Below are 27,565 nucleotides of genomic sequence, written 5' to 3' on the forward strand. Positions count from 1 at the left end.
GACCCCACTCCAAAGGACGTCTTTGTCAGAGTTAGCTGGGAGCTCTCAGAAAGCTCTGTTGTCAGGGCCTCGGCCTGCAGCTGTGCCCCTAAGCTGTGCCTCTGCAGGTGTGTGGGGGCCTCAGGCCACCCGGAGGTGCTGGTTGAGCTGGGACACTATGCTGGGCGGTACCCTGCCAGAGAAGCCGTGGGCCCAGCCCCTGCAGGCTGGACTTATAGGAGGGTCTGGGCTGATGGGTTCGTCTGCCTGTGCCGGCAGCACACTGGGGCCCCGTGATCACAGGGTTCCCACGAGAAGAGCCCTGTGGGCGGCGTCCTCACGCTCCGGGCTTTCTGCCGTCCTCCTGTGCTGAGCCCGCTGTGACCCACTGGAGGGGCCGAGAGATGCAGGAAGTCCAGCCCCTTGGTCTTCCGCACGTGGACACCGAGGCCCAGAGGCACTCAGACCCGCTAGGAGCAGGAGGGAAGGGCTCAGAGGTCCGGGGCCCACCATGATCCGAGCACGGTGTGCATGTTACCTTCTTGGCCCGGCCTCCACAGGGGTGCACCATTGCTGCACCCCATTTTGCAGACGAGGGTGAGAGGCTCGGGGTGCGTGGTAGAGCTGGGAGTCGATCCGTGTCTTGCTGGCCCACCAGCTACTGGACGGGAAATGGTGGGAGGTTGTGTCCTGCGTCCTGACCCTGGTGTCACCGAGGGGCCGCTCTTCGTCCCAACTGTGGGGCATTGGCTTTGGGGGTGGCCCTGGTCGGAATGTCCCAGGGCTGAGGGGCAGTGGTGCTGTCCTGTCACTGTGCTTGTCTTCAGCCTGGACCCTCAGCACACCAAGGAGCCAGGACTGGTGCCTGCTGTCCTGCCCACATGGCTGAATGTGTCTGTGAAAGCGCCAGGAGCTGCTAAGCCGCATGGCCTGTGGGCTCCACGGCCACCAGCAGGCCGTGTCGGGAGGGACTGGGGCCTGAGCTGGCACAGCCTTGGCTGCCATCGCCTTCCACCCTCCCAGGCACAGGCAGGGAGGGGACAGGAGAGAGGCTTGTGCCGCCCCCATCCCTGTCCCTGGCAATGCTACAGACAGGGCCACAGGGTCTTGGGCTGGCAGGGCCCCAGGCTGACCGGGGCAGTGCCTTGGGGCGGCCATACCCAGAGGCTGGGGGAGGCTCCTCCTGGGCCTGGTACTGTGAGTTCTCGCCTGCCCGTGGGGAGGGCCCTGTTCTAAGGTCCTGCTGGGGCCTCCTGTTGTGCTCAAGGGCCCCAGCTGGGCGTCTGTGTGGGCTGAAGGTGTCAGCAGAGGACAGTGTCCTATCAGGGACGGGGCCTCTTCAGCCTAGACGTGAACCTGGACAGGGACACCACTGCTTTCTCTGTTTGTTTCTCCGGAACCCTGACTATGGGGTTGGGACATCCAGCCTTCGCCAGGCTTGGTTCTGTCTGCTGAGGCTCTGATCTAGGTGTCCCAGGCTGGGGACTGTACCTTCTGGTCCTCTGTGTGCTGCAGAATTTGGTGTAAACTTTTCATGCTGCCACTGCTCCTGGACTTTGGGGAGAGCAGGTCCTTGCACCTGTCTCGGCTCAGTCCTGCAGGTGCCCCCAAGGTGGGTGGCAGGAGGTGTGTCCTGGAGGCCCAGAGGAGGCCACCTGGAGCAGGACGGGATCGGTTTGCTCTTGTGGGTGTGGCTGTGGCTTCCCTGCCAGGGAAACTCTTCGGGATGGCTGTGGTCGTGGGTGCTGTGGATGTGGAAGGGGCAGGGTCTTGAGCCCTGCTGTTTGGAGCAAGGCAGCCACTCGGCCCAGTGTTCACATCACTTAGTGCCTGGGACATCCCAGCATGGGCAGGGGCTTGGGGACCAGGGCAGTGATGCTGAGGCTGGCGGCAGCGGTGCTGAGCGGCCAGTGAGAGGTCCCACCCTGCCTGGGCAGGAAGGGGAGGTTTCCTGCCATTCAGTCCCAGAGGACACATGGATGACAACTAGAGAGGGCGAGGCTGGTGCTCCCTGGATGCAGCCCTGAGGGGAGGGGCTGGGTGGGGCTGAGGGTCCGCAGACCAGCATGCTCTGAGGCTTGGGCACAGTGAGTCTCCATCCGAGACCCCAGGGAACGGTGGGGCCGCCACAAGGTGGGCAGGCATTTCCCCAGGTGGAGGGGATCCTGTGAGAAATGGGCACCGTGAATCAGGGGCAGGCAACCCCTCTTGCAGCGAGGCCAGCCCTGGGGATGGGGGAGGGGCTAGTCATTTTTGGAACAGAAAATTGAATAACTCGGTGGTGAGGAAGAGGGGTCTGGCTGGCGCGGGGTCCTGGTGAGTGGACAGGTGGCAGGGCCATCCATGGGCACAGGGACCCAGCTGGGCGGATGGTGGCCTGGATAGGGGTGGTGTGGGTGCCTGCGTTTGAGGCCCAGCGACTGGGATGAGGCATCGGGAGGAGCGGGGACTCCCAGGGGACTGTCACTCCACAGAAGGGGATAACCACTGAGTAAGGCTGGGCCTGGTGCCTGCGGGTGAGGGTGGGTGGTGGGGGCCACCTCCTCTACCAAGTCTTCTCTCTCCTGCAGACCCAAGTCCCCCGGGACCCTCGACCGTGGAGGAGCGTGTGGCCCAGGAAGCCCTGGAAACCCTGCAGCTGGAGAAGCGGCTGAGCCTCCTCTCGCATGCGGGCAGGCCTGGCAGTGGAGGTACGGCCAGGGGCTGACCTGGGCTGTGGGACCTCGGCTAAGCCTCCAGCGGGAGAGCTCAGGAGGCATCCATGCATGTGTGGGGGCTGCTGGCTCCCTCTGCTCATTCATTCATTCCTTCTCTCTCCTGCTCATTCATTCTTTCCTCCCCCCGACCCTGCACCCGCACTCATTCATCCTTCCTTCCCCCACCACCCCGCTCATTCATTCCTTCTCCTGCTCATTCATTCCTTCCTTCCCCACCCCCCTGCTCATTCATTCCTTCCTTCCCCACCCCCTGCTCATTCATTCCTTTCTTCCCCACCCCTCCCCGCTCATTCCTTCCTTCCTTCTTCCTCCTACTCATTCCTTCCTCCCGCCCATTCATTCCTTCATTTCCCCCCCACTCATTCCTTCATTTCCCCCCACTCATTCCTTCATTTCCCCCCACTCATTCCTTCATTTCCCCCCACTCATTCCTTCATTTCCCCCCACTCATTCCTTCATTTCCCCCCACTCATTCCTTCATTTCCCCCCACTCATTCCTTCATTTCCCCCCACTCATTTATTCCTTCATTTCTCCACACTCATTCCTTCCTTCTCCCCCTGCTCATTCATTCCTTCTTTCTGCTACTCATTCATTCCTTCCTTCTTCCTCCTGCTCATTCATTTCTTCCTTCCTCCCCTGCTCATTCCTTCCTTCCTTCCTCCCCTGCTCATTCCTTCCTTCTTCCTCCTGCTCATTCATTCCTTCCTTCCTCCCCTGCTCATTCATTCCTTCCTTCCTCCCCTGCTCATTCATTCCTTCCTTCCCCACCATGCTCATTCATTCCTTCCTTCTCCCCCTGCTCATTGATTCCTTCCTTCCCTATCCAACTCATTCATTCCTTCCTTCTCCTATTCATTCCTTCCTTTTCCCCCTGCTCATTCATTCCTTCATTCCTTCCTTCTTCCTCCCGCTCTTTCATTCCTTCCTTCCCCAATCCGCTCATTCATTCCTTCCTTCCCCAATTCGCTCATTCATTCCTTCCTTCCCCAATCCGCTCATTCATTCCTTCCTTCCCCAACCTGCTCATTCATTCCTTTCTTCCCCTCATTCATTCCTTCCCCCCTCATTCATTCCTTCCCCCCTCATTCATTCCTTCCCCCCTCATTCATTCCTTCCTTCCCCCATTCATTCCTTCCCATTCATTCCTTCCTTCCCCCCATTCATTCCTTCCTTTTCCCCCGGCTCATTCATTCCTTCCTTCCTCCCCTGCTCATTCCTTCCTTCTTTCTCCTGCTCATTCATTCTTTCCTTCCCCACCATGCTCATTCATTCCTTCCTTCTCCCCCTGCTCATTGATTCCTTCCTTCCCTATCCAACTCATTCATTCCTTCCTTTTCCCCCTGCTCATTCATTCCTTCCTTCCTTCTCCCGCTCATTCATTCCTTCTTTCTTCCTCCCGCTCATTCATTCCTTCCTTCCCCAATCCGCTCATTCATTCCTTCCTTCCCCAACCTGCTCATTCATTCCTTCCTTCTCCAACCTGCTCATTCATTCCTTCCTTCCCCCCTCATTCATTCCTTCCCATTCATTCCTTCCTTCCCCCCCTCATTCATTCCTTCCTTCCCCCCCATTCATTCCTTCCTTTTCCCCCTGCTCATTCATTCATTCCTTCCTCCCCTGCTCATTCCTTCCTTCTTCCTCCTGCTCATTCATTCCTTCCTTCCCCACCATGCTCATTGATTCCTTCCTTCTCCCCCTGCTCATTGATTCCTTCCTTCCCTATCCAACTCATTCATTCCTTCCTTCCTCAATCCGCTCATTCATTCCTTCCTTCCCCAACCTGCTCATTCATTCCTTCCTTCTCCAACCTACTCATTCCTTCCTTCCCCTCCTCATTCATTCCTTCCCCCCTCATTCATTCCTTCCTTCCCCCCATTCATTCCTTCCTTCCCCCCCTCATTCATTCCTTCCTTCCCCCCCTCATTCATTCCTTCCTTTTCTCCCTGCTCATTCATTCCTTCCTTCCCCCATGCGGACTCATTCATTCCTTCCTTCTCCCCACCCCCACTCATTCATTCCTTCATTACCCTCTTGCTCATTAATTCCTTCCTTCTCCCCACTGCTCATTCATTCTTTCCTTCTCCCTGCTCATTCATTCTTTCCTTCTCCCTGCTCATTCATTCTTTCCTTCTCCCCCTGCTCATTCATTCCTTCCTTCTCCCCCTGCTCATTCATTCCTTCTCCCCCCATTCATTCCTTCCTTCTCCCCCCACTCATTCATTCCTTCCTTCTCCCCCCGCTCATTCATTCCTTCCTTCTCCCCCTGCTCATTCATTCCTTCCTTCTCCCCCCGCTCATTCATTCCTTCTCCCCCTGCTCATTCCTTCCTTCCTTCCCCCCTCGTTCATTCCTTCCTTCACCCCTTGTTCATTCCTTCCTTCCCCCATCGTTCATTCCTTCCTTCCCCCATCGTTCATTCCTTCCTTTCCCCCCCTCATTCATTCCTTCCTTTTCCCCCCTCATTCATTCCTTCCTTTTCCCCCCTCATTCATTCCTTCCTTTTCTCCACTCATTCATTCCTTCCTTTGCCCCCATTCATTCCTTTTTCCCCCTGCTCATTCATTTATTCCTTCCCCCCAGCTCATTCATTCCTTCCTTCCCCCAACCCCTGCTCATTCATTCCTTCATTACCCTCCTGCTCATTCCTTCCTTCTCTCCCCTGCTCATTCATTCCTTCCTTCTCCCCCTGCTCATTCATTCCTTCATTTCCCTCCTGCTCATTCCTTTCTTCTCCCCCCGCTCATTCATTCCTTCTCCTCCTGCTTCATTCCTTCCTTCTCCCCCCGCTTATTCATTCTTTCCTTCCCCCCACGCATTCATTCCTTCCTTCCCCCGCTCACTCATTCCTTCCTTCCCCCCCTCATTCATTCCTTCCTTTTCCCCCCCTCATTAATTCCTTCCTTTTTCCCCTGCTCATTAATTCCTTCCTTCTCCCCCTGCTCATTCATTTCTTCCTTCCCCCCACCACGGCTCATTCATTCCTACCTTCCACCCACCCCCACTCATTCATTCCTTCATTGCCCTCCTGCTCATTAATTCCTTCCTTCTCCCCCTGCTCATTCCTTCCTTCCTTCTCCCCCCGCTCATTCATTCCTTCCTTCTACCTCTGCTCATTCCTTCCTTCCTTTTCCCCCTGCTCATTCATTCCTTCCCCTCATGCTCCCCCTGCTTCATTCCTTTTCCCCCTGCTCATTCATTCTTTCATTTGCCTCCTGCTTATTCATTCATTCCTTCTCCCTCTGCTTATTCATTCCTTCCCCCCACCCCAGCTCATTCATTCCTTCATTACCTTCCTGCTTATTCATTCATTCCTTCTCCCTCTGCTTATTCATTCCTTCCTTCCCCCCACCCCAGCTCATTCATTCTTTCATTACCTTCCTGCTCATTCATTCCTTCATTACCTTCCTGCTCATTCATTCCTTCCTTCTCCCCCTGCTCATTCATTCTTTCCTTCTCCCCCTGCTCATTCATTCCTTCCTTCTCCCCCTGCTCATTCATTCCTTCCTTCCCCCCTCGTTCATTCCTTCCCCCCTCGTTCATTCCTTCCCCCCATTCATTCCTTCCTTCCCTCCCATTCATCCTTCCTTCCCCCCATTCATTCCTTCCTTCCCTCCCATTCATTCCTTCCTTCCCTCCCATTCATTCCTTCCTTCCCCCCCATTCATTCCTTCCTTTCCCCCTTGCTCATTCATTCTTTCCTTCTCCCCCTGCTCATTCTTTCATTTCTCTCCTCATTCATTCCTTTCTGCTCCCCCTGCTTCATTCCTTCTCCCCCTGCTCATTCATTCCTTCCTTCCCCCCACCCTGGCTCATTCATTCCTTCATTTCCCTCCTGCTCATTCACTCCTTTCTTGTCCCCCTGCTCATTCACTCCTTCCTTCTCCCCCCACTCATTCACTCCTTCCTTCTCCCTCCGCTCAGTCGTTCCTTCCTTCGCTGCTCCCCCTACTCATTCATTCCTTCCTTTGCCCCCTGCTCATTCGTTCCTTCCTTCGACTCCCCCACTCGTTCGTTCCTTCCTTTGCCCCCCTGCTTGTTCGTTCCTTCCTTCCCCCCCGCTCCTTCGTTCCTTCCTTTGCCCCCCCCATGCTTGTTCGTTCCTTCCTTCGCACCCCCCTGCTTATTCGTTCGTTCCTTTGCCCCCTGCTCATTCGTTCCTTCCTTCTCCCCCGGCTCATTTGTTCCTTCCTTCTCCCCCTGCTCATTCGTTCCTTCCTTCTCCCCCTGCTGATTCTTTCATTTCTTCTCCCCCTGCTCATTCATTCCTTCATTTCTTCTCCCCCTGCTCATTCATTCCTTCTTGCTCCCTATGCTCCATTCCTTCCTTTCTTCTTCCCCCCTGCTCATTCATTCCTTCCTCCACCCCCCACTCATTCATTCCTTCCTTCCCCCATTCATTCCTTCCTTCTCCTCCTCCTTCATTCCTTCGTTCTCCTTCTGCTCATTCATTCCTTCCTCCGCCCCCTGGTTAATTAACTCCTTCCTTCCCCCTCATTCATTCCTTCCTTTCCCCCCCCTTATTCATTGCTACCTTTTCCCCTTGCTCATTCATTCCTTCTTTATCCCCCTGCTCATTCATTCCTTCCTTCCCCTCACCCTGGCTCATTCATTCCTTCCTTCCCGCCACCCCCGCTCATTCATTCCTTCATTTCCCTGCTGCTCATTCATTCCTTTCTGTTCCCCCTGCTTCATTCCTTCTCCCCCTACTCATTCACTCCTTCCTTCTCCCCTGCTCATTCGTTCCTTCCTTCATTCCCCGCTCCTTCGTTCCTTCCTTCATTCCCCGCTCCTTCGTTCCTTCCTTCATTCCCCGCTCCTTCGTTCCCTCCTTGGCCCCCGCTCCTTCGTTCCCTCCTTGGCCCCCGCTCCTTCGTTCCCTCCTTGGCCCCCGCTCCTTCGTTCCCTCCTTGGCCCCCGCTCCTTCGTTCCCTCCTTGGCCCCCGCTCCTTCGTTCCCTCCTTGGCCCCCGCTCCTTCGTTCCTTCCTTCACCCCCTGCTTGTTCGTTCCTTCTTCCCCCTACTGATTCATTCCTTCCTCTGCCCCTGCTCATTCATTACTTCCTTCTTCCCCACTCATTCCTTCCTTCTCCCCCCGCTCATTTGTTCTTTCTTTCGCCCCCGCCCCTCATTCTTTCCTTCCTTTGCCGCTTCCCCTGCTCATTCGTTCCCTCCTTCTCCTCCTGCACATTTGTTCCTTCCTTCGCCCCCCGCTCGTTCGTTCCTTCCTTCGCCCCCCCCGCTCGTTTGTTCCTTCCTTCTCCCCCTGCTCATTCGTTCCTTCCTTCTCCCCCTGCTGATTCCTTCATTTCTTCTCCCCCACTCATTCATTCCTTCCTGCTTCCCATGCTCCATTCCTTCCTTTCTTCTCCCCCCCACTCATTCATTCCTTCCTCTGTCCCCTGCTCATTCATTCCTTCCTTCTCCCCCCGCTGATTCCTTCATTTCTTCTCCCCCGCTCATTCATTCCTTCCTGCTTCCCATGCTCCATTCCTTCCTTTCTTCTCCCCCCCACTCATTCATTCCTTCCTCTGTCCCCTGCTCATTCATTCCTTCCTTCTCCCCCCGCTCATTCATTCCTTCCTCTGTCCCCCTGCTCATTCACTCCTTCCTTTTCCCCCCCTCATTCATTGCTACCTTTTCCCCCTGCTCATTCTTTCCTTCTTTATCTCCCTGCTCATTCATTCCTTCCTTCCCCTCACCCTGGCTCATTCATTCATTCCTTCCTTCCCTCCACCCCCACTCATTTATTCCTTCATTACCCTCCTGCTCATTAATTCCTTCCTTCTCCCCCTGCTCATTCATTCCTTCCTTCCCCCCACGCTGACTCATTCATTCCTTCCTTCCCCCAACCCCCGCTCATTCATTCCTTCCTTCCCCCCACACTGGCTCATTCATTCCTTCCTTTCCCCCACCCTTGCTAATTCATTCCTTCATTTCCCTCCTGCTCATTAATTCCTTCTCCCCCCTATTCCTTCCTTCCTTCTCCCCCCATTCATTCCTTCCTTCTCCCCCTGCTCATTCCTTCCTTCTCCCCCTGCTCATTTCTTCATTTCCCTCCTGTTCATTCATTCCTGTCTGCTCCCCCTGCTTCATTCCTTCTCCCCCGGCTCATTGAGTCCTTCCTTCTCCCCCCCGCCCCGCTCGTTCGTTCCTTCCTTCTCCCCCCTGCTCGTTCGTTCCTTCCTTCTCCCCCCTGCTCGTTCGTTCCTTCCCTCTCCTCCTCTTTCATTCCTTCCTTCTCCTTCTGCTCATTCATTCCTTTCTCCGCCCCCCTGCTCATTCATTCCTTCCTTCGCCCTCATTCATTCCTTCCTTATCCCCCTGCTCATTCATTCCTTCCTTCCCCCCACCCTGGCTCATTCATTCCTTCCTTCCCCCCACCCCTGCTCATTCATTCTTTCATTTTCCCCTGCTCATTCATTCCTTCCTTCTCCCCCCACTCATTCATTCATTCCTTCTCCCCCCTGCTCATTCATTCCTTCTCTCCCTGCTCATTCATTCCCTCCTTCTCTCCCCCATTCATTCCTTCCTTTTCCGTGCTCATTCCTTCATTTCCCTCCTGCTCCCCCTGCTTCTTTCCTTCTCCCCCTGCTCATTCATTTCTTCATTTCCCTCCCGCTTGTTCATTCATTCCTTCTCCCCTTGCTCATTCCTTCCTTCCTTCCCCCCACGCCAGCTGATTCCTTCCTTCCTTCCCCCCACCCCCGCTCATTCATTCCTTCACTTCCCTCCTGCTCATTCATTCCTTCTCCCCCAGCTCATTTGTTCCTTCTTTTGCCCCCCTGCCGCTCATTGGTTCCTTCCTTCCACACCCCCCCCATTGGTTCCTGCCTTTGCCGCCGCCCACCACCCCCACTAATTTGTTCCTTCCTGCTACCCCCGATAGTTCATTCCTTCCTGCTCCCCCCCCCACGCTCGTTCGTTCCTTCCTGCTCCCCACCCCTGCTCGTTCGTTGTTCGTTCCTTCCTGCTCCCCCCGCCCGCTCGTTCGTTCCTTCCTGCTCCCCACCCCCGCTCGTTCGTTGTTCGTTCCTTCCTGCTCCCCCCGCCCCGCTCGTTCGTTCCTTCCTGCTCCCCCGCTTGTTTGTTCTTTCCTGCTCCCTCTGCTCATTCCTTTATTTCCCTCCTGCTCATTCATTCCTTCTCCCCCTGCTCATTCCTTCATTCATTTCCCTCTTGCTCATTCATTCCTTCCTCCTCCCCCTGCTTCATTCCTTCCTTTTCCCTCTGCTCATTCATTCCTTCATTTCCCTCCTGCTCATTCATTCATTCCTTTCTTCTCCCCCTACTCATTCATGTCTTAGTGTCCCTCTTGCTCATTCATTCATTCCTTCTTCCTCCTGCTCATTCATTCCTTCATTTCTCTTGCTCATTCTTTCCTTGTTCCTCCTGCTCCTTCATCTCTTCCTTCTCCCACCCATTCATTCATTCCTTCCTTCTCCCCCTGCTCAGCTCATTCATTCCTTCCTTCACTTATGTTTCCACATTTACTAAACTCTGGTCTGAGGTGCTGATGGGAAGGGTTGTTCTGCTCTGAGAGCCTTTGAATCCTTTCCTGCCCACCAGCTTGTGGCCGGGGGAGACCAAGGCCCTGCGTGTTGGTTTTACCTTCTGTGCCCAGACAAAAGGCTCTCAGGCAGGTGAGCTGGCTGCCCAGGAGCAGAGGCACCTCCTCAGCTGCCAGTGGCTCTGGCTCTGTTGCCATTGTGGGGAGAGGAGGCGGTGGAAGGGGCTGGCAAGGCAGGAGGGGCCGCTGTGCTCCCAGAAGAGTGGCTGCATGTGTGACCTGTGTTCCCAGAGCCAAGTGCAGGAGCCATGCTGGTCCGGCCAGTGCCCTCTGATCACTGCCTGTCCCCCAGAGGGCACTGAGCAGACAGTGGTCATTTCCCCTCCTGCCCTGCCCCAGGAGGAGGGGACTCAGGTTTGCAGTGAGCTTGTGCCTTCCTGAGGGTGACTCAACTGCTTTCCACTTGGGAGCCCTGGAAGGCAGAGCAGGCAGCTTAGAGACGCAGCAGAGATGAAAGTGGCTTTCCCACGAGCACGAGAGGCCTGGCCTGGCAGGCGGGAGGCAGCCTGGGATCTGCACTGGGTGTGTTTTTCATCCCCTGTGGGAAGGGAGACCGGGAATGAGGCAAGGATGCCAGTGTGGTGAGGGCAGGGGGCAAGTCGAGATGTGTGGGCACAGCTGGGGCCTCATGTCCAGGCTGGCAGGGCCTGTGAAGTTCTCAGGGAAGGGACATCCAGGCCAGCCTTGGGGCCGTGACGGTGCGGAGGGCAAGCTGCCCCAGGTGGCCCTGGAAGGTAGTTGGGATGGCTGGGTATGGAGTGTGAGTCTCTTAGGCAGGGAGGGTGGGGAGCTCTAGGGCAGGGGTGCTGAGAGGGAGGGGTGCAGGCCCTAGGAGAGCAGGTGGCGAAAGGGCAGGAACGGACAAAAAACAGGAGTGGATGAGGGGCAGAGGGGCTGTTGTTGGTGAAGCCAGATTTCTGCTATAGCCCCCGGGGGTTGGGGGCTGGGAGGGGTGGGGGGAGACCAGAGAGTGCTGGCCTGTGGGGGTTCACCAGGTGTCAGCCACACCCTGAGCCCTGCACCCCCCCAGCTGCCTTGGCTTCCTGCCCTGTCTCAGGGGATGACCGCAGCCTGTCCAGCTCGTCCTCAGAGGCCAGCCACTTGGACGTCAATGCCAGCAGCCGGCTCACCACATGGCCAGAGCAATCCTCGTCGTCGACCAGCACGTCACAGGAGGGGCCTAGACCAGCAGCTGTCCAGGCCCCCGGGGAAGCCATGCTGGGTGCCTCAAGGCCACCCTCTAAGCCGCTTCGGCCGCGGCAGCTGCAGGAGGTCGGCCGCCAGAGCTCCTCAGACAGCGGCATCGCCACTGGCAGCCACTCCTCTTACTCCGGGAGCCTCTCGTCCTACACGGGCAGCAGCCTTGACGTGTGGCGGGCCACGGACGAACTGGGCTCACTGCTCAGCCTGCCAGCAGCGGGGGCCCCCGAGCTCAGCCTGTGCGCCTGCCTGCCCGGGGCAGTCGAGTATCAGGTGCCCACCTCCCTGCGGCCCCACTACGACACACCACGCAGCCTTCGCCTGGCTCCCAGGGACCACAGCCCCGCCTCGCAGGGCAGCGCCGGTGACAGTGCGGCCGGGGACTCAGGCGGCCAGACGTCCGCCGGGTGTCCCTCTGGCTGGCTGGCCATGAGACGGCGGGGCCTGGTGATGGAGGCCCCCCAGGGCAGCGAGGCCACACTGCCCGGCCCGTCCCCCGGCGAGCCCTGGGAAGCAGGTGGCCCCCACGCGGGGCCACCCCCGGCTTTCTTTTCGGCATGTCCACTCTGTGGAGGACTCAAGGTAAATCCCCCTCCTTGAGAGCTGCAGATCCGGCCCCGCGGCTGCAAAGGGGCTGAATTTGCCCCCAGACGGGAGAGGAGGTGGCGCCGGCCTCCTTGCAGACAGGCACTCTGCGTTCCGTGGGAGGGACTGGGGGGTCTCCCAGAGAGGGGAGCTGGAGGGAGCGCCCTGTGGCTGCCAGTGGAGGAAGGGGCTGACTTGGGGAGGTGAGTTCTGGAAGGCAGGGGCTCTGGGTCTGGCAGGTCGGGGTCACCAGAGCCCCAAGGCCCAGCTGCTTCACTTCGTGTCCCCCACCCCTGAGGATCAGGCGAGTGCTGCACCTCTGCTGGCTCATGCCTCGCACTGGGTGCCAAGGGTGGAGGCCCTGCTGCTAGCTTTGTCCTCCTTGGGCCTCACGCCCCCTTTGTGGGTGGCCGGTTCTCCCCATCACCTCTCTGGTGCAGTCACCTCTTGGTGCACCACCTGTTAAGCACCAAGCCACCACAGAGGCTCTGGCCACCTGGGCTCCACCAGCCCAGCCCCTGAGCTCTGTGTGCGCTGGGCCTCATCCCCGTTTATGGGAGGAAACTGAAGCTCAGGAGGCTGCGTGGCTTGCGGGGTCTCTGGGTTCTGGGCCCCACTGCAGCCCTCGTGGGAAGGCTCTGGGAGCAGGTGCTGTCCTCGGAGCAGCCTCGCCTGCTGACCCCGCTGGGAGAGGCCGCGTGCCCCAGGCCCCTGGTGGGAACCCCGCTGGCTCCCGTCTGCACCTCCTCGCGGGGCCAAAGGCTGCCTTGGTATCTATCTGGAGGCTCCGGGCTCTGCCTGTGTTTCCCCTGGCCCAGGGCTCAGCCCCGCTTGGTGCCCAGCAGCTCGGCTCACCTGTGTTGGAGGCGGGGCTGTGTTGGGCCCATTGTCCCCCGCCCTGGGTGGCTTCCTCTTGCACAGCCTGGAGCTTGCCCTGACCACGGCTCAGCAGCTCCCTGTGAACACCTCACTTTGTCCCTTCACTGTCGGCCGTTTCTAAACCCAGACACTGTAATACATTCTTAGACTGGAAATAAAATGTTCTTTTCTTACCACCTTGTCCTCATCCGTTGCCCAGCCCTCTCCGCCTCCTTGCCCGCCCTCCACGCGGGGCCTCTGCCTGGATCCGAAGTCCCCCGGCCCTGGCCTCCTTGGCCTTTCTCTCAGAGAGTGCGAGAGGCCTCGTCCGTCTTGTGAGCCTTGGGCCTGAATGCTGTGCGGAGAGGCAGCTCCGGGCAGCCCTCGGGCTGGGATGTGCATGTGTGGTGTGTGTGTGCATGTGTGGCACGTTCCTGGGTGTGTCCTGGAACCACAGTGGGGTCTGCAGTAGTCCCTCAGGCTCAGGTACGGGGCTCCTCAGGTCCTGGTGAGGGCGGACCTCAGGAGGGGGCTGGCTCTGAGCCCAGGGGCCCTGCCCTCTCCCTCTCCCCCATATGGGGCCGAGTTCCAGGCTTGTCTCAGTCACCCCTGCACATCTGTGTGGGTGCCTGCCTGCCCCCTCGCCTGCCTCCTTGCCTGCCACCCTGTTGGAGACCGACTCTGAGAGGAGAGTTCTGGAGGGCTTCTGCAGCAGTGCCTGGTGAGCAAGCGTGGGCTTTGAGGACTGAGTTTGGGCCACATCCACTACCTGCTGGCTGGGTGACCCTAGCAAGCCCCGTCCCTCTCTGAGCCTCAGTTTCCTCTTGCAAACGGGATGAGAGACCCCGCCTCACTGGGCTGCACTGAGGGTCTGATGAGGTCACTCTTCAGGCGCTCAATAGCTTCCCGTCACCATTGCCCCTGCTGCTGTCACCTCTGGAGGTGGCCGCGCCAGTCTTGTTGCAGGACGAGTGAGGCTGTGGCTCCTTTGCTGGGGAGCCAGGCCCTTCCCGCCAGAGTCCTCCTCATCCACGCTCAGCCCTCTGTGTTCCCATGGGTCGCCTGCCCAAGGCTAGTGGGGGCAAGGTCCCTCTGACGAGAGCAGACTGAGGCACCCCACGGTAGCCTGGGGTCATTGGGGCCTCTTGCCTGGCGGGGCTGGGCCCCTGGACAGCCTTTCCCTATGGGGATGCGGCCTGGCTGTCTGCCTCTCCTCACTATGCTCGTGAGTGGGCCTCGCTCCAGGCGTCTGAAGGTTCCGGCCACCACCTGCTACGGCAGCTCAGGGTCTCCAGCCTCGGTACCCAGTTCCCAGGTGGGTGGCCAGCGGGCTGGGGGCTTCTCCTCAGGCCAGGGGCAACCAGATGGGGCGGACACTGGTTCTGTTTTCTTGACGCCCCCGGAGCATCTGGGCCTGGCCAGGCAGGGGACAGGGTGGACCTTTGCTGGTTCAGGCTGCACCATCCGCATCTGCTGGCCTGGCCCCCCGGAAGCAGCTGGGGAGGGGCCCCCTCAGGAGCGTGTGTGTGTGATGAGCTCGGGGGGTGTCGGCCTGTTGTCGAAGGTTCTCAAGGTCTAGACCAGCCCAGTTTGCTCAGGGGGCCTCGTGTGAGGGTCCTAGCCCTGTGAATGACTGCCCTTGAGTCTGGCCTGGACCAGAGCTAGGTGCTGAGCCCCCCATTTCCAGCCTCCCAGCTCCCACCCACATGAGGCCCCTCAGAACAGGACGGTGCTGCGCCCTCTTTCTGGTCGCTGGCCGCCGGAGCCCATGTGGGACATTCTCTTGGGCTGGCCCCGCTTCTGCTCGTCTGGGCTGGAGGCGGGCAGGAAGCCTCTGTGCTCAGCCGTGGGCTGCCGTCCCTCCAGCAAGCTCACCTGGGGCCTCCCCGTAGGGTATTTGCCAGGGGCACCCCCTGCGGAGCCCTCCCCACCAGCTGCTGAGAGCAGGGCCACACCCTCAAGGATGGCAAAGGAAATCGCAGCCGCCCTCGGAGCAGCCGCTCAGTTCTGAGGTCGGAGCCCAGACACCACCTTACATGGGCGTGGTCCTCCTCCGATAAAGCTCTAATAGCAAAATAGTGAGGCTGGACTGGGCCTTGGGGCTCGGAACCACCCCCTCCCCAGATGCCGAGGCCTCCAGCTCCCCCATAGGTGGTTATGGGGGCTACCGCCAGGCTGGGTGGTCAAGGCAGTGGGTGGCCCTGAGATGCGGGGGCTGTGGGGCAAAGGGCCCTGGAGAGAAGGCATCAGGGATGGTGGGCTGGACTCCTTGCAGGTGGCCCAGGTCCCCCAGCCTGTGTCACTCGTGGGGGTAGTGTCCTTGTTCTCAGGGGCCCCGGGCATAGGATGAGGGGAAGACTGACAGGTGCACTGACCTGGGTTCTCTTTGGTCTAGGAAGCGGCCGCCTCAGCCCCGAGACCTGTGACAGCACATTCAGGTAGGCACCTGGAGCCAGTCCCCCAGAGCTCAGGGACAGGGAGGCGGGAGTCCGGGTAGGCGAAGATGGCAGCCAGAGTTTGGCTAGATGGGGAGGGTGGGGGGCCCACTGCCAGCGGGGTATGTGGGCAATGGGGTGACAGTGGATGTTGGGTGGCAGTGGGTGTTGGGTGACAGGTGGCAGTGGGTGTTGGGTGGCAGTGGGGGTCCCAGCCCAAGTGTGGACAGCAGGGCAGTGGATAGAGGGCAGGCTGCTGGCTCCATGTGGCCTGGATGAGTGTGGCCTGTCTCAGGAGCACCTGCTGAGAGTGGCCAGTGGGCGGCTGGAGGATGGACTGAAGGTTGGAAGACACAGATTGGGGTCCGTGGGCCCCCAAGCCCTGAGTGTGGACCTGTTCCTGGGAGGGGCATGGCGGGAAGGCAGTCAGGGTTGGGGTCCAGGGGCCCCAGCTCAGTAGGAGGGCCTGTGGAGGCTGGGCTGGTGGTAAGCGACTTGGCGAGGGGCAGGGCATTGGTGCCCTGGCAGGTGCAGTTTTGGGGCCAGGTGGGGAGGGAGGGCCACGCAGGGAGGCAGTGGGAAGGTGCCGATCCCCAGGGTCTCCCTAGAGAAGCCTGGCAGTCACTGGGGGACAAAGCCCTGCTGAAGGTTGGGCAGGGCTGAGAGAGGCTGGAGATGAGGGCGGCTGGCCTGGGGTGGATGGGTGGCATCAGGGCCAGTTCTATGCCTCAGTTTCCCTGTGGAGTAGGAGCCACTGAGGGCTGAACCTTGGATTCCTCAATCCCTTCTCAGGCAGGTGGCACGTACAGGAGGGCAGGGTCCAGGCAGGCCTGGAGGGGACACCCAGGGTTGGGGATGGGGCCCAGGCAGGCCTGGAGGGGACACCCAGGATTAGGGGCGGGGCCCAGGCAGGCCTGGAGGGGACACCCAGGGATGGGGGCGGGGCCACAGGCAGGCAGGGGCAGCTCGGGAAAGCCCCCGCCAGTTGGCCTTCGCCCTGGGCTGGACACCGATCCTTGCAGTCCAGAGGGCTGAGGCAGCCACCAGACCAGAGGTGGTGGGGCCAGCCCTGCCCCAAAGGTCCTCCTGGGCAGCCTGCTGTTGCCTCCCCGAGGCCACCCATACCCTTCAGATGTCTTTTACCCAGACAGGGGTGCCCTGGGACACAGGTGTAGGGGTCAAGGGGACAGGCCCAGTATCTGCTGGAGGATGTGAATCTTTTCCAAGAGGCCAGGGATTCAGGAGGGGCGCCCAGGGTCTGTCATGGGACAGAGGTGAGCCAGGCCCGAGTGGTAGTGTTGGGCCGCCAACCCAGGGCGGGGTCTGTGAGGAGGGCACAGAAGGGCCAGCCGATTCCCCGTTGCTCCTTCACCAAGAGTATCCGAGGTACAGGAAGTGATGGTCACACAAGCCGAAGCAAAATCCAAGTCCCAAGGAGGGGACGGGAGGAGGAGCACTGAGGTCCCTGGAGCCAGTGGCCTTGGGGGAGATGCAGATATGGACACACTGCTGGCCCAGCGCTGCTTACAGCCCCCGTGCGACTCCAGGTGGTGGTCAGGCCTCATGCTCCTTCCTGCTTCCACCCTCGCCCCTCACCACCCACCCTTGGAAGCAACCTTGGAAGAACAGATGCAATCCTAAAACGAGGTACCAGGCTGCAGGGGGGTGTCCAGCCCCGCCGTAGGCAAGCCCCAGCCCTGCCCCTTGGCTTCGATGTCCCCGTTGAAAGGGGGCCTGGCCCTCCTTCCAGACACCAGGCCCTGGCGCTCCCTCAGCTCTCCCCAGGCCCTCACCACACCTGCCTCTCCCACCACCCCTTCTTGGCCTCAGCCCCTCAGCAGTGCCCCCTCTAGGCAGCTGGCCCTGATGCCCCTGTCCCTGCTGGCCCAGGTGCCTGCCTGGGCACCAGAACTTGGCGGCTATGTTCTGTGGCTCATCTTGATGAAGGGGTCCTGGCATTCTGAGAGGGGACCAGCCCTCTAGGACCACACATTTGCAGGGGTGGGGGTGGGGGTCTCCCCAGGGCCTCAGGGCCAGGTAGGGTTGGGGCAGAATTGTGTTGGTCGCTTTAGTTCATGGTATCAGGTGAGCGAACCCGCGTCCACCTGGGCTCTATCTCGCTCTGTCCCAGCTGCTGCCTGCAGAAGCAGCGAGTCAGGTCTCTCTGGCCTCAGTTTCCCCACTGGGAGCAAGCAAGTGAAAGTTCCCCACCCCTAGCCCTGCTGCAGGGAGTGACAGGGACAAGGGTGAGAGAAGCCAGGCAGAGTGGACGTCTGCTGCAGGTGCCGGGCAGTGGGTGGCCACAGGAGAACCTGGGTCTGCTGCAGATGCATCCCTGGGGCAGGCAGGCCCAGCCTTGAGTCGGGCCCCTCCTCCTGGACAGGCAGGTGTTTCAGGGAGGCCAACCTGCAGGGCTGTCACCCCCTGGATCCCAGCCCCTACCTGAATTCTGAGGGCTCGGAGTGTGCTGGGGGTGGGGAGGTCACCGTGGGTGGGGCTTGGCTGTGTCTCCCAGCCACTAGCTCAGGGAATGAGGTGGGGGACTTGCTGTCACCTCCCCTGCCTCACGTGGCTGTGCGTTCCCTCATGAGGTCCTGATGACAGGAGTGGGAGGAGGCACTGGAGAACGGGGTCCTTCCTGTAGGACCTCGTTGCCCACGGTGCAGAGCCCTCAGGCCTGCAAAGGAGGGGCCAGTGTGCGTCCAGCCCCCTAAGGTGGGAGCCTGCCTCAAGTCCCACCCAGCCGGGCCTGTGGGGTCCCCTCCTATCCTGCTCCTGCTCTGCCCTCCCCAGCACCAATGAGGTTTGCAGACGGAACCATCGGCTATTAGGAAGGGGGTCGCGGGAAGGGAGTAGCTCCTATGAGGGGAGAGAGGGTGTGGGGCACCTGGGTGTCCTGGAGGGGACACAGAGGGAGCGTGGGCCTGTGCGCAGGAGAGGAGGGGGTCCCTGGAGCCTGCAGCAGGTAGGGTGATCCAGGAGGACAGTGAGGGGCAGGTGCTGGGGGCCAGGACAAAGCAGGGCTCTGCTGGCCCGGGAGGGTTAGGGAGAGAAGGTGCTGGGACAGCCAAGGAGGGATGGCTGGTGGGGAAGAGAGTCGGGAAGGTGCGGGGCGAGGGGCGCAGGGACAGAAGAGTGGGCCTTGGGGGGCCCATGGGGGGTCAGCAATTCCTGCAGGAGAGGTGGCACAGTGGAGGGGGCAGCGCTTCCTTCTGCTCTGTGGGTACTTGGATGTGGACAGTGTGGGGGGGCCTCAGGATGGGGCAGCACTGGGCCAAAGATGGACGGTCAGGAAAATGGAGCGGGAACCTCCAAGGCACAGGAGAGGCGGAGCAGGGAGGAGGGGCTGGGCAGGGTGGGCAGCTCTTTACTGCACAATCTTTGGGATCAGTGACACTCTCGGTCCCCACCGGGGCTTCACAGCCACTCCCCCAACAGGATCCTCAGGACCCGTGGCTGTGGACAGCCCAGGGCCAGAGAGGCCACGCGGCGAGTCGCCCACGTACATGAACATCCCCGTCAGCCCCGCCTCCAGCAAGCAGCTACACTACATGGGCCTGGAGCTCCAGGAGGCCAGTGAGGGTGTCCGAGGTGTGTCCCCGCCCTGCGTGGAGGCCCTGACAGTGGGGGGCTGGGACCACAGCCCTTGGCCAGGGAGCTCTTCCTACAGCCTCCCCCCAGGAGGCAAACGTCCCCAACTCCATCCCTGGCCGGGCCACATCCCCCGAGGGCGTTCCCACTCAGATGCTTCCGAGGGCCTGGCTGGGGGACTGGTGTGGAGGGGAGGGTCTCGGGCCTGGGCAGCTCGGGGGTGTAGGCTGCCGCTCACCGCAGACTTCTTTCAGGGGCTGGCGCCTCCCTCTATGCCCAGATCGACATCACGGCCACCGAGACGGCGCACAGAGTGGGGGCGCGGCATGCACGGGCCCGGGAGGAGCTGCTGTCGGAGCTGGAGCAGAGGAAGGCAGCCCCGCAGTGAGGTCACAGCGCCAGGAGCTGACCGCAAACCCAGCGTGCTGTGCTGCCCCGCAGCCCCTGGCAGTCCGGCCCCTTCTGTTGGCCGTGGCCTGGTCCCCAGGGAGCCCCCAGTCGCAGGAGCGGGCATGGCCAGTCTCCGGGCCATGGTGCAAACAGGAAGAAGTCTCCAGGGCCCACGGACAGGCCTCCCGCCTCACGGGTGCCTGGGGCTGACCCTTCCTTTGGCCTGAAAGAGTTGCTCTGGACCCCACGCCGACTGAGGCCCTGCTTCCAGGCATCAGGCAGCTCTGGTCGCTGCTGTGGCGTCTCAGGCAGAGGCCGCTGCCCAGGAGTGAGTTTGGAAGCATGGTTTGTGGTGCCTGGGATGCAAACTGCCCTCTCACCCTGGGGGTGACTGCACGGATGACAGCCGTGTCCTGGCAAAATGCTCATCCCTTCACCTGGGTGTTGTGGTCCTGCAGAGCCAGGAGCCAGTGCCCGCTCCCACTGTTGGCACCACGCCCGCTCCTGAGACTGGCGGCTCAGACACTCCCGGCGTCCCCTCCCCGCCTCCCGGCCATCCTGCCTGGGCCACCACCACCCTGCACCTGGGGATGGAGCCTGGACTCTCCCAGCCGCCTGGCTGCTCCACTTCTTGGGACCTATTACATACAGCCAGTCATGTAAAGAGCTTACAATCCTGACTGTTGTTTCTGACAATGCCTATTTTCTCTCTCCTGGTTTCTGCTCCTGGACACGGGTCTCATGTCTTCACATGGGGGTGCTCGGGGTTGGGGTGAGCAGAGATGCTTTCCTTGGTGGCACGGGGTTGGGGCTTCCTCCTGCGTCAGTGCGGTGCTGTGGCTTGGGGGTTGGTGAGCCGATGGGGCTATGTGCATAGGTGGTGGGCGTCCTGCATGCCCTCAACCCCTGTGGCAGGAGGAAGCACCGGGCAGGCCCCCTGCCTTGTTCCTGGAGATGGGGCTCTCTGCTCTGCATGGTTCCACCCATATTCGTCCCTTTCATCTTCCTGCCCGTCCTTCCCCCGCCCCTCCCCTACTCCAGGAGCCCACCAAGGACCCACAGAGTCTGTGGTTGGCCTGCCCTGGGGACGGCAGGCAGCTGCCACTGCTGCTCAGCGGGGCCTTCAGTGGGCAGGCTCAGAGCACTGGCCCTCCTGGCGCCCCCACTCCGCATGTGACTGCTGAAGACGCTTGGCATCAAGGTGGCAGGATGCAGGGACAACCCGGAGCCAGGTGGGGCCAGGACAGAGATCTCCTGCTTAGACACAAAGGCCCTGGGGAGCGTTCTGACAGACAGGGCAGGGCTGGGCTCTCAGCCTGGAGGGTCCATGGACAAGACTTTTGGCTGCAAGTTGGGGCAAGGCATGGCCTGCACCCTGATCCAGGGCTGCAGCCGTGTCGGGCCCTTAGGGTGGCAGAGTTGAGTTGAGATGTCCACCTCCGGGGCTGGCCGCATGCACCAGCTCAGACACGCAACCTGGGTGGCACAGCCCCACCCCTCCCCGTGACCCTGGCCTGCTGGAGCTCAGGCTTCCTGTTCACAAAGTGGGAGAAAGGGTCAGCCCCTCTGCTGCTGATGGGATCGTGGGGTCGGGTTTGGAGCCTAGACCCAGTGTGTCTGGGTGTGCCTTGGGCCACATCCCCTCGGCACGATGGAGTGGCCAGGCCATGTCCTGGGGAAATGGCCGCATGAAGAGTGTGGATGTGGGGCTGGGGCCAGTCCCACGGCTGTGGGAAGCCAGGAAGCAGGGGTCAGGGTCAGAGTCAGACCTGGCCAGGGTACCACGGGTGGGCGTGGTATGGGGCTCAGGTACACCCAGGCCTCCAGCAGAGTGCCTGGGGAGGCTGTGATGGCCCACGCTGTATCGGGCACCCGTGGGTCCCAGTTGTGTGGTCGTGGGAAGGGGCCGTGGGAAGGGATGATGCTGGCCAAGGCGGGGTCGCTCTGATCTCAGGGCAGCTGCCCTTGGCCCAGGACAGCCACTCAAGGCCAGAGCTGTGACTGGACAAATGCCTTACCTTCTCCCGGAGTTGTGACGAGCAGCCAAAGCCCGACAGGGTCATCTCTGCAAAACTGTTGAAGATGTGAGGAGGTGGAGCACACGGGCCATCGTGTCTCAGGCACGCTGGACTCACTCCAACCTGTGCCTGCACGGGGCTTCCATCCCTGGGCCTGAGCCTGCCCCTGCTCGGCCCACTGCCCTCAAGCTGCACCACCCATTCGGCTGCCACCCGCACCCTGTCCTCGTGCTGCCCCTCCTGGTGCTCCTGCCTTTCACCTTCCCTTTTGTCAGAGCAGGAGCCGCTGCCGTAGACCGCCCCTGTTCAGCAGGCCCAGGCTGGCCGCTCTCGGCACCCGTGCCGCAGGAAGCCTGGAGCGTCCGGGACCAGGCGGGGCCCGTGCAGACCCGATGGCGCCGCACACTCACGCCCCACACACGGATGGGACCTGGACTCAGCCCAGCTACCAGCAGCTCACATGTCGGGTGTGGGGACCTCGCCGTCCCCATGTCCCAAGCAGCCAACGCTGGCACGGGTGAGCATCTGTGACTCTGGGAATACCAGTGCCAGGCAGGCCACGTTATCCAGAACCAACTTAAATGCCTATCAACAGGAAGCTCGTCACATCACCGTGGCCCGTCTCTCCCTGTGACGTGCAGCCTCAGCCTCCTGGGTTCAAGCGATCCTTCCCCCGCAGTTTCCTAAAGTGTTGGGATTATATGCGTAAGCCACCATGCCCAGCCAAAGTAAGTACCCTTAGAAACTTAAAAATACACATGGATCAAAGAAGACATCATACTTGAAATGAGAAAATATTTTGAACTGAATGGCAGTGAAAATACTACACATCAAAACTTAGGGAAATGTGGTTAGCGTGGTACGTTGAGGGAAACTTATAACCTCACATGCTTGTTTCATAAAACAACAGCAGACAACAGAGATTTCTAATTCCAGCAATGACAGGCTAGGGTACCTGGACGAACCATCACACCGAAAACAGACGTGCTGCAGTACATACTGAATTTCTCAAGAGCTGTGGGAATCTGACAACCCAGGGAGGTAGAAACGAGCGAGAAGTGAGGGACGCAGGGGCCCAGGAAGGTTGTGAGCGCCAAGCACCCAGTGCTGCTGCCCCAGGGCGTGGCCAGTCCAGGCTTACAGGGCTCAGGTCCTGGGGGGCTGACCAGCAGGGTGGGGCGGACACCAGGCTCCAGCCCAGCCTCAGGTGAGAGTCTGAAGGGAGCACCTATCTGCAGCAAGCTGAAGCCCTCAAATCTAGGCCCTCAGGGTGAATCGGTACCAACCCCCTCGCCCTATCCTGAGTGTGAGCGGGGAAAGTGCTCACCTGGCAAGATCTGGCCTGCGGCCCCTCAGGGCTCAGCATGACTCGTGCGGGTCAGAAAGCCTCAGCCCCAAACCCGATCTCAGAGGCTAAGAACCCTCTCCAGGAGGATGATCCATGTAACAGCTCCCAAATAAGCCCCCAAATAATTCTTCACAAACACTGAACAGTTCAGCCTGGCCAACATGGTGAAGTCCTGTCTCCACTAAAAATAGAAAAATTAGGCCAGGCATGGTGGCTCATGCCTACAATCCCAGCACTTTGGGAGGCTGAGGTGGGCGGATTGCCTGAGGTCAGGAGTTCGAGACCAGCCTAGCCAACATGGTGAAACCCTGTCTCTACTAAAAATACAAAAATTAGCCCACTGTGGTGGTGGTGGGGCCTGTAATCCCAGCTACTTGGGAGGCTGAGGCAGAATTGCTTGAACCCAGGAGGTGGAGGTTGCAGTGAGCCAAGATTGCGCCACTGCACTGCCGCCTGGGCAATAGAGTGAGATTCCGTCTCACACACGCGTGCACACACACACACACACACACACACAAGCCGGGTATGGTGGCAGGTGCCCATAATCCCAGCTACTTGGGAGGCTGAGGCAGGGGAATCGCTTGAACCTGGGAGGCAGAGGTTGCAGTGAGCTGAGATCACACCAACGCACTCCAGCCTGGGCAACAGAGCAAGACTCTGTCTCAAGAAAAAAATAAGAAATAACAAAGAACAGAAGACAACATGACCCCACCCACAAGTGAACCAGAGGGAAAGACAGGAACAGACCAATGGAGACTTTAGGGATGGCTAGCGATACCAGAGGCTAAAATAATCATGCACCCTACCACGCACACAGCCACGGTGGCCCGGGCCCTACCACGCACACAGCCACGGTGGCCCGGGCCCTACCACGCACACAGCCACGGTGGCCCGGGCCCTACCACGCACACAGCCACGGTGGCCCGGGCCCTACCACGCACACAGCCATGGTGGGCTGGCTAAGCTGCAGGTTGTGCCTGAGCTCATGGACACGAGGAAGAAGGCCGACCGCGTCCTGGACAGCCTGGCTCGAGGCTGCTCTTCAGCCCCAGCCCCTGGGGTCCCGTGGCGGCTGCGGTGGCAGTGGTGGGGGAGAAGGCATGGCACCCGGAGCACTGGAGCCCAATGCAGGGTGACCCTTCCCCCCAGTTCCAAATCCAGCATCCCTCCCCGGCACCTAGCCCTTGTCAGGCTGCTGGCCCCATCGTTGGGAAGGAGTGGTTTGACCCCTCACCACTGAGAGGAGTGAGGTGTACTTCCTTGTCAAGCACAACTCCGAGCGGCACTTCTTCCACACTGTGCAGCTGCCTGTGCCTGGCAGGGGCCTCCTGTGGCCGGAAGGTCCCCTGCCTCCCCAACTGCACCTGGCACAACACCATGGCTGAGGTGTGCTTCCAGCTGCACCACCAGCCCACATGCCTCCTCAGCACCACTATCAGCTACCCCAAGACCGTCTATACCACCACCCTGGATTACAACTCTGCAAGATGCTGGGGAGGTTTCTGTTAGGGTGGAGCTGGAAGCCACCGAGTTCCTGGGTAGAGACGACCTTTCAGATGGATGCTGACTCAGCAGGCTGGGCTGAGCTGGGCCCAGCTCTCCCACTGCCCTGCTCCGAGCCTGCTGTGGTCAAGGTGGGCGATGCTGCCCTTCATGTACTTCCAGCCTGGAGGAGCTGAACCTAGAGATATCTCGAAACCCCGCTTAGGGAAGAAAAAAAAATCACTCACTGCATGTCATAATTATTGAGATATGTTTTAATTTTCAAGCTTTTTTTTTTTTTTTTTTTTTTTTTGGGACAGAGGCTTGCTCTGTCATCCATGCTGGAGTGCAGTGGCGCGATCTCGGCTCACTGCAACCTCCGCCTCCCGGGTTCAAGTGATTCTCCTGCCTCAGCCTCCTGAGTAGCTGGGACTACAGGTGCCTGCCACCACGCCTGGCTAATTTTTTATTTTTAGTAGACATGGGGTTTCACCATGTTGGCCAGGCTGGTCTCAAACTCCTGACCTCACGTGATCCGCCTGTCTTGGCCTCCCAAAGTGCTGGGATTCCAAGCGTGAGCCACTGTGCCCGGCCGGCTAGAGCTGTTTCTAAGAGGATATATCCTGGTTTGCTGCTGTGTAGTTTCCCCAAAATCTCAATTTGATGAGAAAATAGACCACTAGAATGGAAAAATAAAAAATAAAAATCAGATTTCATGAAACTGGAAACCTTTGCTTCCCCAAAGATAACCATTAAGAAAGTAAAACAGCAAGCCAGAGGATCGGAAATTATTCACAACACATATCTGAGGAAGGACTCACACCTAGACCTGGAAATAACTCTAAGACCAGGCTGGGGGTGGTGGCTCCCGCCACCTGTAATCCTGGCACTCTGCAAGGGGGAGGCAGGTGAATCACTTGAGACCAGGACTCCGAGACCAGCCTGGGCAACACAGCGAGACCCAGTCTCTACAAAAAAAACCCTTTTAATTAGCAGAGCATAGCGATGCATGCCTGTAGTCCCAGCTACTCAGGAGACCGAGGTGGGAGGCTCGCTTGAGCCCAGGAGTTTGAGGTTGCAGTGAGTTATGATCGCACCACTGCAGCACTCCAGCCTGTGCGGGAAAGATCCTGACTCAAAAAAAAAAAAAAAGAAGACAAGACTTCCAAGACCCAGTTTTTTAAATAGGCAAAAGAATTAAGTAGGCCCTTCCCAAAGAAGACGCCCAAATGGCCAAGAGCAGACAAAAAGGTGTTGCGCCTCTGGCACCAGGGAAGTGCAAGTTACCACAAAACGAAAACAAAAAAATCAAATGGATGTAATTGTCTTTTTGTTACTGATTTCCTCCTCAATTGCACTCTGGCCAAAGAATGTGATTTGTATTATTTACCTACATATCATGTATTTATACATTATCGTCTGCGAGTCACTGACATCTGCTTCGGGTCCTCGTACCTGCTCCATTTTTAAAAGATTCCATGTGTGCTTAAGAATGTTTTCTCTAATGGGCACAAGTAGACCAAGCTTTTAACTGCACTATCCCATTCTTTCATATTCTTCATCAATGATCTAAGCCTCTATCATAAGAACCTAAAACAAGGACAGCAAATTGAACACAAAATAGGTAGAAGAAAGGAAATCTATAAGAGCCAAAGTCAATGAAAAAACAATAGAAAAAAATCAACGAACCCAAAAGTAGGTTTCTTTGGGGAAAATACCTGTGAAAATGATAAACTCTCAGCTAGTCTGATCGGGGGGAAAGAAAACACGAACGGCCCAGAGGATACCGTGAACGATTTACGTAAACTGTTTTGATAACTTAGATGAAATTCTGCGACAAACCTATCTTTAAAAAAATGACAAAGGAAGAAACAGAAAATCCAAAAGCCTCATGTCCTTTTTTTTTGAGACAGAGCCTCGGTCTGTTGCCCAGGCTGGAGTGCAGTGGTGTGATCTCAGCTTACTGCAACCTCCACCTCCCGAGTTCAAGTGATTCTCCTGCCTCAGCCTCCAGAGTAGCTGGGATTACAGGCACGCACCACCACACCCAGCTAATTTTTATATTTTTAATGGAGACGGGGTTTCACCATGTTGACCAGGTTGGTCTCAAACTCCTGACCTCAGGTGATCCATCCACCTCGGCCTCCCAAAGTGCTGGGATTATAAGCGTGAGCCACCATGCCCGGCCTCATTTCTATTTTAAAAAATCAAGTTCTTAATGAAAAAACCTAAGCAAAAAGAAAATGGCAGGCAAAGATGGCTTCAGCTATCAAATCTCTACGAAACAAGTAATGCCAATCCTATACAAACTATGGCAGAACTTGTTTCAAGAGGCCAACTTAATGCAATATCAAACCATGACAGACACATCCCATGACAAGACAACATCAGAGCCCAGTGTCCCTCATGAGCATTCCTACACAGGAGGTCCTTAGCCCAGTATGAGCAAATCTCATCTGGCCATGCAGAGAAAAGGCCAATGCACCACAGCCACAGGGACTTACCCAGAAACACCAGGTCATCTTGGCATAGGAAAGTCAGCGTAATTCACTACAGTAATGCGATAAGGAAGCGACCTCGTGAGCATCTCACTAGGTGCGGGAAAGGCAGCTGACCACGTTCAACACGGATTCAGGAAATGCCCTCAGCAAATGAGGAAGCTCCTCCGCCTGTAAGTGCACCAGTGCAAACCCGACACTGAGCCGGGAGAGACCGAGCCCATGTTCACCGAGACTGGGAATAAGATAAGCAAGCACCGGCTCACCTCGCCAGTGCAGTGAGAAGCCGAGGCACAGACTGACAAGGGGAAGCAAAGCCACGGTCAGACAGAGGACACGCGTACGCCCATGGAAACCCCGCGAGTCCACAGAAACACCGCCATGGCCAAGGCCGGAGTTTAGGGCACAGGATTAAAGCACCACGCACAAATGAGAAGTGAAATAAAAATACCCAGTCCTCAATAGCATATTGAACACCTAAAGGAAAACATGCTAGATGCATGCACAGAAAATGCAAGTCCATTGTTAGGAGAAGTTGAACTCAATACCTGGAGTCACACACGGCAGTCAACGCGTGGACACTGGAGACTGCTGAGACGCTGACTGGAGTCACACATGGCAGTCAACGCGTGGACACCGGAGACTGCTGAGACGCTGACTGGAGTCACACACGGCAGTCAACGCGTGGATACTGGAGACTGCTGAGACGCTGACTGGAGTCACACACGGCAGTCAACGCGTGGACACCGGAGACTGTTGAGACGCTGACTGGAGTCACACACGGCAGTCAACGCGTGGACACTGGAGACTGTTAAGACGTCGATTCTTCCCAATGTGTATTTAAGACATTTGGAAAAAGTATTCAAAAATGTGTTCAAGGGAATTGCTATTGAAAT

The 27,565-nt window shown here is 58.5% G+C and overlaps 1 protein-coding gene across 3 annotated transcripts in view; it reads left to right on the forward strand.

The window, feature by feature from the left end:
- DOK7 (docking protein 7) overlaps positions 1 to 19,991 on the forward strand; it is a 43,571-nt gene extending 23,580 nt beyond the window's left edge. For 2 of the 3 annotated variants that reach the window (XM_055245698.2, XM_055245700.2), the window contains 5 exons: positions 2,550 to 2,669; positions 11,322 to 12,046; positions 15,303 to 15,345; positions 18,781 to 18,933; positions 19,188 to 19,991. In XM_055245698.2, coding sequence (XP_055101673.1) covers positions 2,550 to 2,669; positions 11,322 to 12,046; positions 15,303 to 15,345; positions 18,781 to 18,933; positions 19,188 to 19,321 — 1,175 coding nt within the window. In that variant the 3' untranslated portion in view covers positions 19,322 to 19,991. Of the gene's footprint in view, positions 1 to 2,549; positions 2,670 to 11,321; positions 13,102 to 15,302; positions 15,346 to 18,780; positions 18,934 to 19,187 lie in introns of those variants that run through there. The other variant, XM_055245701.2, reaches the window with a different exon arrangement.
- Positions 19,992 to 27,565: the final 7,574 nt, after the last annotated feature.

Source organism: Symphalangus syndactylus, chromosome 16, assembly GCF_028878055.3.
Source record: "Symphalangus syndactylus isolate Jambi chromosome 16, NHGRI_mSymSyn1-v2.1_pri, whole genome shotgun sequence".
Lineage (NCBI taxonomy): Eukaryota > Metazoa > Chordata > Mammalia > Primates > Hylobatidae > Symphalangus > Symphalangus syndactylus.